Source organism: Aspergillus udagawae (genome assembly GCF_001078395.1).
Source record: "Aspergillus udagawae IFM 46973 DNA, scaffold_6, whole genome shotgun sequence".
Lineage (NCBI taxonomy): Eukaryota > Fungi > Ascomycota > Eurotiomycetes > Eurotiales > Aspergillaceae > Aspergillus > Aspergillus udagawae.
In genome coordinates this window covers 1,405,819-1,423,109 of record NW_025091269.1, presented here as the reverse complement: position 1 = coordinate 1,423,109, position 17,291 = coordinate 1,405,819, and the positions used below count along the sequence as shown (strand labels likewise).

At 50.4% G+C, this 17,291-nt stretch overlaps 5 protein-coding genes across 5 annotated transcripts; 3 read left to right on the top strand and 2 right to left on the bottom strand.

Moving 5' to 3' along the window:
- Positions 1-2,137: 2,137 nt before the first annotated feature.
- Aud_008260 (snoRNA-binding rRNA-processing protein IMP4) lies at positions 2,138-3,120 on the top strand (the record flags this gene model as incomplete). The annotated part of the gene is made up of 2 exons (XM_043293137.1): positions 2,138-2,143; positions 2,227-3,120. 2 exons carry the CDS (start codon positions 2,138-2,140, stop codon positions 3,118-3,120), a joined length of 900 nt encoding a protein of 299 aa, XP_043149072.1.
- Positions 3,121-3,728: 608 nt separating this feature from the next.
- Positions 3,729-4,918, bottom strand: Aud_008259 (BRCT domain protein; the record flags this gene model as incomplete). Its single annotated transcript, XM_043293136.1, has 5 exons — positions 3,729-4,142; positions 4,212-4,315; positions 4,372-4,434; positions 4,487-4,684; positions 4,744-4,918. 5 exons carry the CDS (start codon positions 4,916-4,918, stop codon positions 3,729-3,731), a joined length of 954 nt encoding a protein of 317 aa, XP_043149071.1.
- Positions 4,919-5,375: 457 nt separating this feature from the next.
- Positions 5,376-7,670, bottom strand: Aud_008258 (bifunctional anthranilate synthase/indole-3-glycerol-phosphate synthase; the record flags this gene model as incomplete). The annotated part of the gene is made up of 1 exon (XM_043293135.1): positions 5,376-7,670. One exon carries the CDS (start codon positions 7,668-7,670, stop codon positions 5,376-5,378), a length of 2,295 nt encoding a protein of 764 aa, XP_043149070.1.
- Positions 7,671-8,140: 470 nt separating this feature from the next.
- On the top strand, positions 8,141-13,761 carry Aud_008257 (nucleoporin; the record flags this gene model as incomplete). Its single annotated transcript, XM_043293134.1, has 4 exons — positions 8,141-8,208; positions 8,266-9,202; positions 9,259-12,351; positions 12,412-13,761. The coding sequence occupies 4 exons, from the start codon at positions 8,141-8,143 to the stop codon at positions 13,759-13,761; spliced, it is 5,448 nt and encodes a 1,815-aa protein (XP_043149069.1).
- Positions 13,762-14,474: 713 nt separating this feature from the next.
- Positions 14,475-16,376, top strand: Aud_008256 (acyl--CoA ligase; the record flags this gene model as incomplete). The annotated part of the gene is made up of 4 exons (XM_043293133.1): positions 14,475-15,535; positions 15,598-15,886; positions 15,974-16,077; positions 16,142-16,376. The coding sequence occupies 4 exons, from the start codon at positions 14,475-14,477 to the stop codon at positions 16,374-16,376; spliced, it is 1,689 nt and encodes a 562-aa protein (XP_043149068.1).
- Positions 16,377-17,291: the final 915 nt, after the last annotated feature.

Below are 17,291 nucleotides of genomic sequence, written 5' to 3'. Positions count from 1 at the left end.
CGACCGCAACGTTGGATGGTGCGCAGACCAAGACTTGACCTCCGTTAATCTTGGCGAGATGATAAATAATCGTGGCAGACGTAACAGTCTTTCCGGTTCCTGGGGGACCCTGAATCAAGCTCATGGGCCGCTGTAGCACACTCTTAACTGCATTGATCTGGCTTCCGTTGAGCTCCGGTAGGCCAGGAACACTGAATTTCTTCGGTAGCTGAGTCTTCATAGGTGCAGCCGCAACTTCATGTCCAAGGAGGCGATGGAAAATATAACCAGACACGCTCATCTCGTCAACAGCGAAAGTCTTCATGGCGAGCTGCATACGATCGAATGAGGTTGATTTCCAGACATAGTCCGCAGTGAAGTTGTGGGTGCATTCCGTGGGTACAGATTTGTGATCGCCCTTAGCGCGCAACTCGATCGTCACTTCATCAGACTGATTGTTTGGGATCTTTATGACGTATCCCACGCCCTCCCACTTGGGACGTAGCTCACCCGTATACTTGAGGCGCATCTCATCTCCCACGGCCAATTTCACGTCTCCAAGTTCGAGCTTTGGCAGAATGAAGCTGGCAAGATGTTTGTTGTTTAAGCCAAGGTCCCAACGAACGATGAGACCATCCTGTGACTGAGACTCCTTCAGCTTACGGTCGTAGTCTGCTTCAATCTTGACCAGGGGCCCGAAGATGTTTTGGTACTGAAAAGCATCGTCGTAGCGTAAGAGAACAGGCGCGGGCTCGTCATCTACCGCCGTAGCTTTCTCCAAGTCCGCGAAAGTTGCCTGAGAATTCTCCTTCCACATTTCCTCCAGTTTTGCGATCAACTGTGGGCTAAGATGCCGGGCCCGGAGCTGCTCTTGATCCGATGGAGCGGCAACAAGCCATGGCAGGAATGAGCGATCCTCAATCAGTGGCTGCCAGCGCGAAGTGTCCCAGTTCATATCCTTTGAAGACGGCATGGCAGCACAAGGCTGACGACAAAGCAAAACCACGACTGTGTCGGATTTGGCTGGAATAAAACCCAGTAGAAAAACGTTCTTAGTTCCGCAGTTGTAGCACTCCAGGATAGTGTCGCCCAGGGATGAGGCAGGGTGAAGCTGAACCTCCTTGTGGCGAGCTCGGACAAGATGGTTGACGATATGAGAAGAGGACGTGTTCCCACGAGCACTGCAAAACCACTTGCTGCAAGCCAGACATTTTACCACACTGCTGGGATTATGGATACCGCAATAACTTATAGCAAGGGGGATAAACGTCAGCGAAAGATTCGGACCAGAGAGAAAGATGGTTTCGTAGTTACTCACGCGCATGCATGCGGAGGTAGCTCCTTCTCCTCCTCATAATTGCCCTCATTTTGCCTGCGGCCAGTCACAGCGGCGCTGGTAACACTGTCGACATCGTCGTCACCAAAATTATCCGATCCATCATCTTCATCATCGTGTCTCCTTGGGCGCGGACCACCGGTCAAGTTCAAAGTAGTCTCATCGAGATCCGCTGGAGCCCTACCATCGCCAATAGCAGCCATAGTCGGCTGAAGTCGGAACTTAATGGGTTATCAAGTTAGACCTGACTCTAGGCAAGGAGAGCAGTACCACTAAGCGGAACGTTTCGAGAAAGACGGTAGCGTGGCAACCGCGACGGAAATCGAAGATGCCGGAAATACGGGAACCAAATGAGCGTCAGGACAAGCCAGTCGTCCTAAATGAATGAGCAAATGGACGATCCTCAGTCCTTCTGTTGAGAAGATCCAGTGTACCACAGTAGAGGGGCACAGGAATGAGAGAAACTAAGTTCGGGTCTTAGTAAGTCAACCTATATCAGCATACCAAACAGACAGAACATACCGGTTGATCTCCGATACCCTAGCCCACTTGACTTTGCCTTCCGTCACTATAAACCCGGCGAACGAAAGTCGCTAATCCTGAAAATCAGGACGGTGTAGTTGACAGGACTTTGTGAGAGCGAGTCAGTGGACTGCGATCGGCTTTGAATGTTTTAAGTTATCGGACCTTTTGCCGCCAGAAGCCCACAGTCCGGTAGCCGGTTCAGGCCAATGACGCAGCTCTTCCGGAGAAAAAAAAGTTATTCGGCGGACCAGATTCGACAAGCAATCATACAGACCACTCCAAAATTCGCTAAAGAAGATGCTGGTAAGTAATATGTCGCTCGCATACACCTTGTCTGGATTGTCTATTTTTTATAAATTCACAGAAGATTTCTGACCGACACCTAGCGCCGTCAAGCCCGTGAGCGTCGAGACTATCTCTATCGGAGAGCTCTGCTTCTCCGCGATGCCTCCATCGCCGAAAAAAGAGCTCAACTCAAGGCTTCTTTGGCCACCGGAAAGACTCTTGACCCCTCAATAGCGGCTGACAAAACGCTCCGTGAAGACTTCAAATACGATGAATCATTACCGACGGCCGACAAGCAGAACGCAGAGACCGAATATGCTGACCTCGATGATGAATACGCTCTCACCTCTGGTATTATCGACCCTCGTCCGATTGTCACCACCTCCCGGTCACCCTCCGTCCGTCTAGGCACATTTGCGAAGGAAATTCGATTGCTTCTACCCACCTCAATCCGCCTGAATCGTGGTAACCTAGTCCTTCCCGATCTCGTGGCGAGCGCAAATGCCGCCGCGCTGACAGACATGGTTCTCTTACACGAACACCGTGGAACGCCCACCGCGATGACCATTTCTCATCTTCCTCATGGCCCGACAGCCAGTTTCTCGTTGCACAACGTCGTTCTCCGTGCAGATATCCCCAATGCGGCCCGTGGGACTGTTTCGGAGAGCTACCCTCACCTAATCTTTGAGGGTTTTAAAACGAAGCTCGGTCTCCGTGTGGTTCAGATTCTGAAGCATCTGTTCCCGCCTCGTGAGGCTGGTAAGGTCGGCAACCGTGTTGTGACCTTCGTGAATAAGGAGGATAACATTGAGGTCCGGCACCATGTCTTCGTTAAGACTGGGTACCGGGATGTCGAGTTGGCTGAGGTTGGCCCGCGGATGACAATGAGACTTTTCGAAATCCGCGGCGGCTCGCTGGAGAAGGGCTCAAGTGGTGATGTCGAATGGGCTCTCACGCAGTACACAAGAACCAGCAAGAAGAAGGACTATCTGTGAGCATGTGGGACATCGACCAGAGGCAGTGATTCTATGTATATTCCTACGGATGCAAAAAATCTAGTGGCGCACAAGGTGTTTGGGAGGGATCAAAGTGCTTGATGATTGGTAGCACTGCATCATTATTCATTAGATTGGTTATACCCACATTGAGAGGAATGTCAAATTCGCTTCAAAGTCTTCTGCAAAAACCGTAAGAAATGACGGATCCTCGACTGTGAAGCTGTTCGTTAGGAGATAGCAAGGCTAGCCAACCTGTAGCTCCGAAATAATGAACAAGAGTGCGCCATAGCTCGACAGCCCAGAGAACAGTGAAATGAGAAGGAGAATGTCATCGACTAGATAAGGCAGCGCTCAAGCAAGACAGACCCATCACCTGTAACACAACCATAAAATAGCCGGGGTTGCCAACAGTGGCAATGATACACCCATGCTCAAGGCCTCCGTAACCGGATATTTCCAGTTAGATGAAGACCATTCGCCCTAATGAATACTGCAATTGTATGGCTAGCTCACAGGACCAAAATTATCGGACTTTTGCGGAATCAACGGTTTGGCCTCGAAAGAACTGACCGCTGTCTTCTTTCAGAGACACCCTGTGCGCAGGCTTAGGTTTGATATTTGACAGATTCGTCTTTACCATCCGGCGGCGTCAAAGGACCACGGTCATTGTTGTTCGAGCCGATAGCAATTTGCTCAGCTCCCTGGCCCGCTGCAGAACTTCGAGTCTCAACCTGGCGAAGAAAGTTTGAAAGAAGAGATCTGCCATTTTCATAGTAAAACCAGCCCTCATGGGGTGGAAGCTTCTTTCCATCAACGTCGTGCTTTGGAGGCACTAGTATCCCATCCAGTCGACACTCCCAATCCTTCCCCGTCTTGGCCGCAAAAAAGTCTCTGAATGCTGCTATCGCAGTGTTCTTGTCACTGCCGGGAGGCGCGAGAATCTCGTCAGTGGACTTTCCGGTGCGACTGTACTTGACTTGCGTCGCGTAAGTGTGAGGAACGTCGTTTGACTCGTGGACCTACAGATGTATCAGCTTAATGCTGGGAGCACGAAGAGGTTGCTTGGCCCTTCAGAGGCAGGGGTCTACCTTGATATGGAATCTCTCGCGTGTATTGTTCCGAGATAAATGGCGGTAAATAGTAGCAGTGTACGTTTCCCCGGTGCACTTGTCAACATAGATGTGATAGTTCGCTTGACATTTGGAGTCTGTCAGACCGCATAACCGCACCCTTGTTAGGGAAACATACCTGCAGTTAAGGCTTCCCCCTTGCTGGTTCGAAACTTTGGCTTAGACGAATCGTTTCCAGGTGCTTGGCTACAGTCAATATCTTGAAGCATCAGCAACATAATGGCCACACGTACCCGATGACTTGGCCTTAGCCTTCAACTGCCTCGTCTGCACCCTTGCGGCTCGTCTCTGTTTCTTTTTCTCTTTGTTCGAGACAATCGCCAAAAGATAGGCTCCCTCGGGCTTCGGCCTACGGCTTTTGGACTGTAAAGAGTCCTCGAGCCAGGCGTAGGTCACAATCTTGATTGTTTCCAGAAGCTTGGCTTTTTGAACTGCTCCATCGGCAGCCTTAGTAAAATGGGTAGTCTCGGCGGCAAAAGGGAATTAATACCTGCTTCGACATTCTTTTCGAAGGTGTCCTTCGTGGTAATCAAGTGCGTAACATCCTCGGTGACGCCCTTCGAGAAGGTCCCTCCATGGGCTCGAATCCACTGTGGGATCTTATCCCCGTTGACAGGGAACCTGCCAACGGCACAGGCATGGATATTTTTAAATGTCTTTCCCATGGTTACTAGAGGCGAGGTGATAGCTTGAGTTTGATGAAAGCGCCAATAAATCAGAGGCCAAGGCCAAAGAAGCAGAGAGCACTCGAAATGTTTAGCAGATGTGTTAGTGATGAGGAAGGGAGGAAGCATAGAGAATTGGTAGTTTTGTAACGCTATCAGGGCTGATACTGAATTGCAAGCCATGTGTTACTAACCCTCAGGAAGACATGAGTTGGCAATGAGGTAACCTAAATGTGTTCATTTCACTGAGACTGCTAGGAATAATTAGAGGAACTTCAGAAAAGACATGAAATGTTTCTGAATTCTGGAAATAATGAGATATATGTAACCCGAGAGTGATCCCAAGATAGAATATGAGTGAGACATGATCTTGGAGAATGTAAGCCTTCTAGTCATAAGAGAGTCATCAACTCATCATAGAAGATATGCCACAGAGCAAGGCAAGGGGCTTTCTGCATTAAGCTTCGAAGGTTTTCACAGCTTGCACAAAAGCACGAATTTTGGCAGGATCTTGTGAACCATCAGATTCCACACCAGAGCTCACATCAACCCCAACCACTTTGTGTCCAGAGTCTCCCAGCTTCTTGATGGTATCAGCAACGTTGCAAGGGTCCAAGCCACCTGCCAGAATAACTCGTAGCCCATCATCGCCACCAAGGACTTTCTGAACACGCGCCTGATCGAGAAGCTCACCAGAGCCACCTGCACCAGAATCGAGCAAAGGCAAGCTGTGATAAGCTCTGCGTGCAATACCAGACTCATCCAAGGCAAATTTACGAATGACAGGCACAGGGATTAGGCTGGCCCATTCGAGAGGTTCTGACCCATGCAGCTGCACGACGTCCAAACCTATTTTTTGCAGCTTGTCCAGGATGTAAGCCAACGGTTGATTTTGGAACACTCCTACAAGCAGAGCCCGCGTTGGATGACGCAGGACGCGGGTAGAGTGATCAAAGAAGTCGGAGGAAGAAGTATTGCCGGGTGATGTGGAGTCAGGCTGGACAGTAGGGCGCTGGGTTGACTTCACTACCTGAGCAATGCGCAGAGCGACATCGTCAGGTACACATCGTTTACGTCCTTCCACAAGGATAATGCCAACCAGATCCGCACCAGCCTCGACAGCGGCACGTGCACCCTCTTCCGACCGAGTTCCACAGATCTTCACCAACCGTGAGCTCTGCGCCGGCTTGGAGTTATTTTCGGCGTTTCCCCCTAAAAGTTCTGCAACAAAGGCAGATGTGTTTGGGGCCCGCATCAGCGCCTCGCCGACAAGGATAGCCTTGACACCATCCTTTTTATAAGCCTCCACATCCTTTGGTCCAGAGATACCACTGAGAGCACAAACGATGGTGCTTTCAGGTACCAGGTCCATCAATCGACTCGTTGTGCCAAGATCGACCTCAAAGCTTGTCAGATCCCGGTTGTTGACGCCCACCACCTCGGCGCCCAGTTCAACAGCAATTTTCATCTCTTCTGGGTTGTTGACTTCGACGAGAGGCTCCATTCCAAGACTGCGAGAGTAATTGTAAAGCCTCGTAAGAAGCTCAACACTCAGCATCTTCACGATGAGCAGGACGGTATCGGCACCAGCTAGGCGTGCCTCCAAAATTTGATATTCGTCAAAAATGAATTCTTTCCGAAGGACAGCGGGCCGGTTGGGCAAGCCCTCCAGGCTCTGACGGACGGCTCGCAGATCGTCGATGCTGCCTTTGAACCATTCTGGCTCAGTGAGAACTGAGATGACACTAGCTCCAGCCTTAGCATATTGTCGGGCCTGAGCCGGAGCACATGCCGTCTCCGCAATCATGCCCTTGGATGGAGAAGCCCGCTTGATCTCTGCCATCAACGATAGTGGATAGGGGGATTGTCTGAGGCGAGCAGGAAATGAAATCTGAGGTGGCGCAAGGCTGAGGTCGTAGGCAGCCTGAAGATCTTCGGGACGTTGCGATGGAATCAATTTCTGAACAGCAACGGCTGCTCTCCGGTGATCATAGATCTTATTCAGGATGGAAGTTTTCTTGTCTACCCTTGGTGCGGTGCCGCTCACCTTGGCCGAGTCGGATGAGGATTTGCCGTTGGCCTCCCAGGTCCCTGCTGTAAGCTTCAAGAAGTTCCTGAACATAGTGCGGCCATGCTCCGTGAGAATACTTTCCGGGTGGAACTGGACACCTTCCACTGCGTATTGCTTGTGTCTGATTCCCATGATGACATCCTTGCCGCTGCCATCGTTCAATGGGACAGTTGATGTAACTTCCAGACAGTCTGGGACAGTAGCATGCGTTCCAGCCAACGAGTGATATCGAGTCACTTCAACAACAGGAGGCAAACCTTCATAGACACCTCTGCCGTCATGCTTCAGTATCGATGTCTTGCCATGCAGGATTTCACCGAAAACGTCGACCTTTCCACCAAAAGACGTGATCATACATTGCTGTCCCATACAAACACCGAATACAGGTATTTTCCCACCGAAGTACTTAATGGCCGCATTACTGATACCGGCATCTGTTTCTGGATGGCCTGGGCCAGGACTAATGACCAGTTGAGTCGGCTTCTTGGCAATCAGCTCTTCCAAGGTGATCTCGTCATTGCGAAAAACCGTGACGGTGGCTCCCTCTAAAACAAGATATTGGTATACGTTCCAGGTGAAAGAATCGTAATTGTCAATGAGAACGACATTCGAGGCACTGGCCAGCTGTGCGGCTTTGGTAGGATGGCGGGGAGAATGGTCAACGAGATCGGAGCTCGCCATGACTGTGACTTGGAGCAGGAAAGATTCAAGGTCGCTTTCACTATGGGGGAGATGAGCAAAGACTGCGTGAGATTTGCGCCTGACCTGCCAAAGATTGATGGATAATCTCACCTGCTTCAGATCAATCAAGGGGTGCCTGTGTCACCAAAAGCAATATTAGTTTGACGCTGTTTGACTCAGTCCTCCGATGCAGGCGGGTCAAAACTTCCTAATCGGGCTTGTTTGCCAATCTGAGCAAATACTCTGCCTCACCGCCTGGCGCTAAGCCCGAATAGGTATACATTGTTGACCTCCAGCCAAAAGGCTCCTTCAATAATATTCTTGAGCGCCCGCCTAGAGCTAAAGCTCTGAGCTGCATTGATTTTGACCTTCAGTTGGCTCGATTTCTTAGTCAATCTCTATCTTTATCCGTCAAGCGACTCCTCCCTATATCCGATTGGTACCTATAATGTTATAAATTGCCTTGCCAAATGGCTCCCATCCCGGAGGCCTATTTCCCGTCCCTGGACAAGTGCTTCTCTGGGGACGTCCAGCTTCTGTATGCGTTTTGTCCGTACAATTGAAAAGCAATCGGTGTTAATATACTTTCTCTTAGATCTTGGAGACGAGCCTTCATCTATACCTGCGACCCTGACAGTGATGTCGACGATACAGGCAGCTTCCATGCGTTCCTTTCGCATCCAGAGAGCACTCGCCTGCTTTCAAATTGCCTGAATCCTTTCTCGTCGCCTTCGGCAAAAACAAAGGCCGATTTCGAGTCTAAGACAGCGGCAATCCATGCAGAGACAACTGCCCAAGCTTCTTACGATCTGAAGGAAATCAAAGCGGATACTCTGTGGTTGAGTCAAAAGGCTGGGATCGACGAGATAACCGCTCTTCGGATCATAGTACTGGAATGGCAGGATCGTCCTGCTGCGCGCTTGCTAGCTAGATTTACCGAGGAGGAATCAACTAGCCTACAGAGTGCCGCTGGAATCGACAATTTACGTGCGTCGCTTGCAGGGCCTGCATTGAGTGAAGTTCTGCGACAGAAGGCTGGTGACGACTCCGATTTCTTGTCCGAGGAAAATAGACGACTTAGATTGCGCAACCTTTATCTATCCGAGAGAAGCCATCTGTTGAAGACAGCACGCAAACTGCTCGCATTGTCCCTCCACAACAGCTGTCAGAAAGAGACTGCTCCTCCCGCTCCTCATGTCAGTGATCGCACCGAATTTTTGCGCAAGCTAGGTGCAGCCGTCTTTCAAGAAAAAGCTACTGGCAATGAATGGCGGTCCTTTGTGGAAGCCTGCATCAAGGCCATCAAAGATCGGCTTTCCGCATTAGAAGGAGATGGTGGCTGGTTAGGTGTCGCTGAGAGCAACGACGCAGTAGATATTATGTGGAGGACAATCTTTGTTGAAGAGGTCCTGCACGTCACACAAATGCTCTTTCTCCAGCTTCAGGCATCGGCCGAGATTCCCACTGCTGAACTATTATTGTCTTGGCTCCGTGTCATGGGTGATTATAGTTTCCTGGAGTCAGTCCAAGTAGTAAGTCATGTTTTAAACTTCCACGATTGTCGTGTCTGCATGACTGACCATTGAAGCCTTGCCAAAACCCCTTGGAGATACTCTTACCGCTACAGGCTTTCGTCGCTCTGACAACCCTCGCGTTTATGAAGTTACCACTGGCCATGCCCTCGATCATCAACAAATCAACGTCAACACCACCTTCCCAGTCGCCATATTTCCTTTCCAAGGACGAAATCGGCCAATTGAACGAAATATTTGTAACCGCCGGGCTGGAATCTAAAACTGCAAATCCCGCAGCATTCTCGTGGGGACTGCTTCTACATACGTTGAGAGAGCTGGCACTTAGCGACAAAGAGACGCGAGAGCTAGAACAGTTTCACAGCGCGGTGGATTCCTTTCAATCGAATACTCCCCACTCAAATTCAGGCCGAGCTTCAGAGCTCTCCTTGTACGAGGAGTTGCTCGAATGCGCACGGTCTCCCACCTGCACAGCTGAGGACTCGATCGCCCTTTTGACTTCGGATGCTATGAAGGACATGATGTTCGAAGTGATAGTCGCTTTGGCCACCAACGTTGGTTCGACATCAGCCGTCGACGACATCCTTACAGAGCGGTGGACACGAGTGGGACTTTTGGATCTCGTTCGCGTCGTGATGATTTACGTGGAGTATTCCCCCGAGCTTGTTGGCTCTGTTTTGGCGATTCTCAGAGGGCCTCCTACAAAGTCACTTTGTTTTTCACAGTCTCTTTCTGCCGCCAGCGACCCGCGGTGGATTTTCATGAACGATGATCTCCTAATGGACAAGATTTTCCGCCTCGCACGCTCACGTTTCCCATACGAGACGGTGCCCTTCTTGAAACTCTGCCGAGCGCTCATTAGCAGAGACATGGTGAATGAAGAGGGCATTCCACGGATCCTCAGCGAGATGGAGAATATGGACACCTTCACACAGATAGTGCCATTCGAATTCCAGGGATATGAAACAATCCGTGAAGATGAGAACGCCAATCTCGTCACCCTCATACAGCCCCTGGCCATCTTCGAGTCGTCGTCAGCGAGGCAAATTATGGGCCATGAACCAAGCAATGCTCTGGTTGTCACAAGCTCATCACATGTACCTTCATCAACTTTAGGGCAAGTGATATCCGAAGCAAAGCCAGCAGTGATTATGTGGTATCATGAATATTCCTGCCTGAGCTATCTGGGGAGTTACCTAGAAGAATGGAATTCAAATGGTGGGTACTCGTACGGTGTGGAAGAAGACAACGTTGCAGAGATTATAGGACTTATGGCGGACCTACTTGTTGCCGCATGGGTTGAGCCAACACCAAATGAGGCAGGCTCTGGCGCCAAACGTATTTTGGAGATTGCAAGCGATGGATTAGCTCGCGAAAGCGATATTATATCGTTGATCTTCGATATATTCGAGCGCAGTCTGCACAATATCGGTCCGAGGGCCGGACTAGACCGCAAAGTAGAGACGGTCATCGCCTGCTTACGCTTCATTCGTGCCCTTACAATGGTTCTACCTGGAAGGGTATGGCCTTTGCTCGCTCGAAGCAGTTTACTCGGGTCAGACGGCAAGGGCGGCGTCATGACCGCAATCGTTTCCGCGACTGAAGTGACATCGGGAGACTATCCTTTCCTGCTTGAGTGCGTCAAATTATTCGAGGCTGTCATGGACGACGCAGCATCTCGCGCGATGGTGAGGAAATGCCCGAATAACTTGCCTGGAAAAATGACGGCTGCCTCTGAATGGACCTCTGGCGTACCAACTCATATCATGAGAGGTATCTTATTGAATTTTGTGCGGACAATGGTTGAGGTGTTCAACAGCAACATTGACTGGCGTTTCAACGCCCCGGAGCAAAGGCTGGAGATCAATGCCACTCTTGCTAAGACCTTTGAAAGGATCATCTATTATACCTATGGAACGAACGATTCTACCAAGCTGGAATCGAAGGTTACTGGCGTTTTCTCCTCATCCGCAACATATCTTCTGGATGTGCTACGACCACAGTCCAAGGCAGACCTGCCTTTCAATCCGATCCTTCGGTTGATCGTTGACGGCCTTCAGACGCCGGCTACTTTGCATCTTCGCTACCTCGTGTTGATGAAGAAGCAGGTGAGATCGACATTGGAGTTGACCACCAGTCTATTGGAGGCCGCCAGGTATCTGGAGCAACCAGCCTCGTTACTAGAGGACCAACTATTCAAGGCCACTCCAGTTCTCGTCAAACTATATTCATTGCTCGATGCCTACCGCTTACCCGTCATATTACTTCTTGAGATATTAATATCCGGTGCAGCTCTCGACTCCGCGAATGAACCCCCGTCCTTGGTCGGACACCTTGGGGCGGAGTCCTCCTGCCTCTTCCTCGACGTTCTGTCGCAGTTCGACAAGCCGTTGAGTGATCAGAAATTACACTTAGCGGTATGGCACTTCTTATCCACTATCGTCAGTAAGCGTCAGCAGTGGCTCGCGGTGTATATCCTCACTGGATCGTCTGCCCGACAGACCATGAAGAAAACAGACGCAAAGGGCGGGCCCACCATGAGGGGAACGCCCTTTCTGCAAATTGCCCTCGGAATGCTTTCCAACGTTGAACAAATGGATCTTCGTGTAGCACTTTCCTTGCTCGAGTTTGTTTCATGTGCTCAAGAGAACTGGCCGTGGGCAACACCAGAGCTGCGAAGAACCCCGCAGTTTTTTAACAGCCTTGTCAACTATGTCTCGAAATTGAAAATCCCATCGTTACCGGTTCAGGATCAGATCTTCGCTACGCGAATTGCCGCTGTCGTTGCTGACCTTTGTGCTGTCTACCTTCACTCGGCCAAGGACATGCAGGACCAGACTTTTTACAAGACATTGATCCCGCTTGTGTTTTGGTACTCGAAAGATGCCGTTGATGTCTCGGCTTATAATGCATCATTACACGCCAATCTGAAGAGGAATTTCGAGATGAGATATTCCGGCTGCAAGCTTGCCGATTTTAGGAGAACATCTCTGCAGCCTCGCTCCTTGGGACGAGACTACTATTACGACATTCAATTAGGACACAAACTTCTTTCTTATGACTTCGCCTGGTCTGGGACTAAAAATCAAGGATTTGCCGAGGAATTCGAACGAGCCAACATCAATCTGTCCTTGGTCGAGGCACAGGTGGTACGTACAACGGTGAACTTTTACCTTACTCACGAGAAGAATTCTGATGTGTTTGTATAGAGTCTCCTCCATAGCTGGAAGTTCTTCGCGACGGAGCACTGCACGGACTTTATGGCAGACCGTGAAGTTCAAAAATCGATGGCTTCGGTCGTACAGAGCTGTCTGGAAGCCAACATCAAGGGAGTTCCCCAAGAAGCAATATTCAAGAAGATCCAGCAAACACGGGTAGAGTTTGCACAGGCTTTACTTCAGCGGCTGGTAGAGGCTGGAGCAAAAGGCGCTGAAGTCTTTGGCTTGCTGAGAGTCGTTTGGGATGCTTTGCGCACTCGCCGCGCAACTTATGAAGAAGCCTTGGTGAATGACGACGCAGAATACTATCGCTCAGTTCTGAACGTCCTCTTCCTTGCGCTGCAGTTCCACCTCGACGGGAGCTCCCGGACGGCGCCCGAAACCTTGAGCAAGAAAGCAGAGATCTCGTCCGATCTGACGTTGGTGATTGAGATTGTGAAAACAGTCGTTGCGCACGGTTTCCGGTCGTTGATTACTTATCTGCATGACCAACCAGACAAGTGTGAGCCGAAGGATTTCGCTCTCCTGACCGCTATCCTGCAGACTTCGCTTCAAATCAAGCATGCGGATCGCTTATACGAGCACATTGTGTACCACATTGAAGATAACGACACGGCTAGGCACGCCATGTCACTCTTCTCATGGGCGGATCAACTAGCTGTGGCTGGGGATCCCGTGTACGGAGAGCTCAGTATTCTGTTCCTTGTCAAGTTGTCAACACTGCCGATGCTAGCGGAACATTTGGCAGTCGAAGCGGTCTTAACGAGGCTTTCCACCTGCCGCTTGACTAACGTCTTGCAACAACCCAGGGGCTTTGGACCGTTTGACACCGTACCCAGATTGTACACCATCTGGACTGCTGGGTTCCTTCCGTTGTGCTTGAATCTTCTGTACCACGTCCTCCGCACCGCGCCCGAGGTAGCTGCATTCCTTAACCAATTCGAAGGGCAGCTCAAGCGGGCGTCTGAATCTTTCGTAGCGGACCGCTCAGGCTCTCCATCGCGACGCATCTGTCTGAGCATGGCATCCGAAGCATACTCGCTTGCGCTCATTTCCTTCATTCTGAACCGCTTCCGAGAAGCCGGTCCCAGTGCCGGGGTAGATGCACAATCTATCCAGGAACTCAAGTGGGACAAGACGCAGGTCAAGGAAGATATTGAGGAATTGCTAGAACGTCGGCAGGGTCTCCGCGCGCGGATTGTTGCTACCAGCGAAAAAGAAGTGGAGCTGGCACGACAAAAGCCGGTGAACCCTGCCTCGGGCACGGAAAACCGTCTGGAGGAGAAGATTGTGAATGAGCTCAAGGCAGCGCTGGTCTGCCTTGGAGGAGAGGAGGCATAATGATGATCATGTATTGAGCGGTCCAGCTGTTTTTGGCCAAGTTTACGTTTCTTACCTGCGCATCTTCAGGGTATCATTTCTTCTGCTTCGATCTAGCATGCTCTATGGGATGGATCGGATGGAGTGTAAATTATCCTGGGTAGAATATATCTTTCTTGTCTTCTTCGCCTTTTTTTGCCTTTCCACCAAGAGCATATCCGTCAATTAATTGGTATCAGATAAGCTTCACGGATAGATGTGCCGTCTCCTTATGCATCAAGGACAACCCGAACGCAGGTTACTGATTCTAGCCAATGGTCATCCCGTGATCCATGCTCATAATTCCAATTATCCATGGCATTAATCTAAGATCCGACTATACCGAGATGTCCGAGGTCAGCCTCGGGGCAAGGAATAAGCGATGCGGGGGAAATGCGGGGAGAGCTTCTTTTTTGGGACACACCTGCTACGTAGACTAGCATCACGAAGAATGTAGGCTACATATTGGTCGTGATCGGCGACACAAATGGTAAAAGCGGTCTCATTAGGTCTACTTTCAGCATAGCCGGGTATTCCGAGGGGAAAACAACTGGGGCTAGTGAATGGGCTTTGTATCTTGTGTTGGAGTATATATAGTTTCTGCTTACTTGCTATTCTCAGCGAACATCCTATGAGTACGAGGTCAATAATCGACTAATATTTCGCAGAGCAGAAACTTAACTCAGATATTGAAGATGCCCTTCAAATCGCGCTATCACGTCGATATCCCAAACATACACCTCGCCTCACTCCTTCTCAAATCGCCCACGCACCCTCTCTCGTCAACGCATCGATGCTTCTCCGAAGCCGCCCGCCCAGACACCCATTACTTCACCACCCATGACTTCCGACTGTGGAGCCAGCGATTCGCGGCTGGACTGCGTAAAGCTGGTCTCCAGCCCGGCGACCGCGTGCTGCTCTTCTCCGGTAATGATCTGTTCTTCCCTGTCGTTTTCATGGGGATCATCATGGCCGGGGGGATCTTCACTGGTGCCAATCCGACGTTTGTGGCGAGGGAGCTGGCTTTCCAGCTGCAGGATAGCGGGGCTTCGTTCCTCCTTTGTGCGGACGTGAGCCTGGATGTGGGGATTGAGGCTGCTCAGATCGCCGGGTTGAGCCGGGATCGGGTGTTTGTGTTCAATAATGCCATCTTTGATGGGCAGGGGGAAGGGAGGCAAGGGTGTCGTTACTGGGGGGAGTTGGTAGCTTCCGTTGAGGAGGGGAGAGGGTTTGTCTGGGAAGAGCTGACGACGCCCGAAGAGGCTGACCGGACGCTTGCGCTGAACTACTCGAGCGGCACGACGGGCCGGCCAAAGGGGGTGGAGATCACGCACAAGAACTACGTTGCCAACATGCTGCAGTACAACTACATGTTTTACCTGAACCCAGATTGGAAGGAGAGGTCGGCCAGGGCGCGGTGGCTGTGCTTTTTGCCGATGTACCATGCGATGGCGCAGAACATTTTTATCGCGGCTGCGCTGAGCCGCGAAGTGCCTGTCTACATTATGCCCAAGTTTGACTTTCTCAAGATGCTCGAATATGTGGGGAAGTTCCGCATCTCCGACCTCATTTTGGTGCCCCCGGTGGTGGTTGCATTGGCCAAGCACCCTGCGGTCAAGAGCGGAAAGTATGACCTGAGCAGCGTGGAGGCCATCGGAAGCGGAGCAGCACCCCTGGGACGAGAAGTGTGCGAAGAGGTTGAGGCTCTGTGGCCACCTGGTCGCATTAATGTCAAGCAGGGTTGGGGAATGACCGAGTATGGATTCCTTGATTTTGACTGCGAAGAGTCCTGACAAGCTAATACTATGTCTCTAACAGAACCACATGTTCGATATTGGGCTGGAATCCAACTGAAAAGAGCTATAGTGCGTCGGTTGGAGAGTTAAATGCAAACTGTGAAGCGAAAATCATGGCCGACGATGGAGTGACAGAGTATGGACGCAACCAACGCGGCGAGCTCTGGGTTCGAGCCCCGAATATCATGAAAGGCTACTGGAAGAACCCCCAAGCAACCAAGGAAACCAAGACGGCCGATGGATGGTTGAAAACAGGGGATATCGCATACGTGGACGACCACGGGAGGTTCCATGTGGTCGACCGCAAGAAGGTAAGCCCTAGCTCTCTTACAACACTGCAACCCATGGCGCATGACTCTGCATAGAACATGTAAGCTGACAGTGCCGATCTCGGACAGGAACTGATCAAGGTGAAAGGCAACCAGGTGGCACCGGCAGAGCTGGAGGCCTTGTTACTGGAACATCCTACGATTGCTGATGTTGCCGTCATTGGTGTGCAAGTGTAAGGACCTCTCGTTAAATTACCATAAAATGAGATCCAAGGCTAACGCTGGTTACCTGAATAGGAATGACGATGAGCGTCCTCGAGCCTATATTGTCCTAAAGCCTGGACACAACACCACCGCGGACGACATTGTCGCCTTCATGGACGGCAAAGTTTCTGCGATCAAGAGAATAACTGGTGGGGTAGTTTTTGTCGACGCCATTCCTAAGAACCCCTCTGGAAAAATTTTGCGTAAAGTGCTTCGAGACAGAGCCAAGGAAGAGGCCCAAAAGAATGGGGTCACTGCTAAGCTATAGAGCAACGATTGGGTGTTCTTCCCTTTCGACATGATTTAGCTTAGCTTGCGCCTCAGTTCATGCGTGATGATATAGATCGACCGTCACTCCCAGAGTTCTGGTTGGTGCAGGATATTTGAGATCTGTATAGAGTTTGACGGATCAAGCAGCCGCTAGATAGCCTGCTCTCGGGCCTGACCAGGTCGTTGGGTCAATAGGTCAAATAGATGAGACAGGAGAGTCGATTAAACATTCGTTGGTGTTCCGGAAAAGAAGTTTGCCACATCTAAACGGAAGCCAATTCTTCATGGACGACTCGAAAGACGACGACATTGATAGTTGTCTGTCGGGGTCACCGACAGGCGGCCACTTTCTCGCCTCCTCGACGGCGCCGCTTGCTCTTATAACGGGCAAATCTTGATGATGGCGAGTCATATGGATAGCCTGCATGAAAATTCTGTTAGGACTTATTTTGATTCGGATCCATTTTTATTGACATGATTCATTGGTGTATACAATCGTCCACACTGGATCAATGTGGCCAATTGTCAACAAACCTCGAAAGCGATGTACATAGACCTCGTGTCCTGCACTAACCACAACTTCAAATGACTATAGAAAATGGACTTAGTTCTTTGGACGGAAAGCTAAAAAGCGAGAAGGTTGATCGAGGAGGAGGATGAAAGAGGGAAAAGGTGACTGGTGTCATGTTTTCCGCTCCCAAACATCACTTGTCTCACGATTTTCTTTCTACAACACTGTGGAGTTAAACTCAGCCAACGGAATGGCTGCCTGGACAGCCTCATCGCGTATCTAGACTACTATGTATATCGTTGATCCAGAACTATGGGTCTCCAATGCCGACCTATGATGATGAGATAGACCCCAAACTTAGTGAGTTCTTAGTCTGACTTAGTTGATCGTCGCTAGAACTGC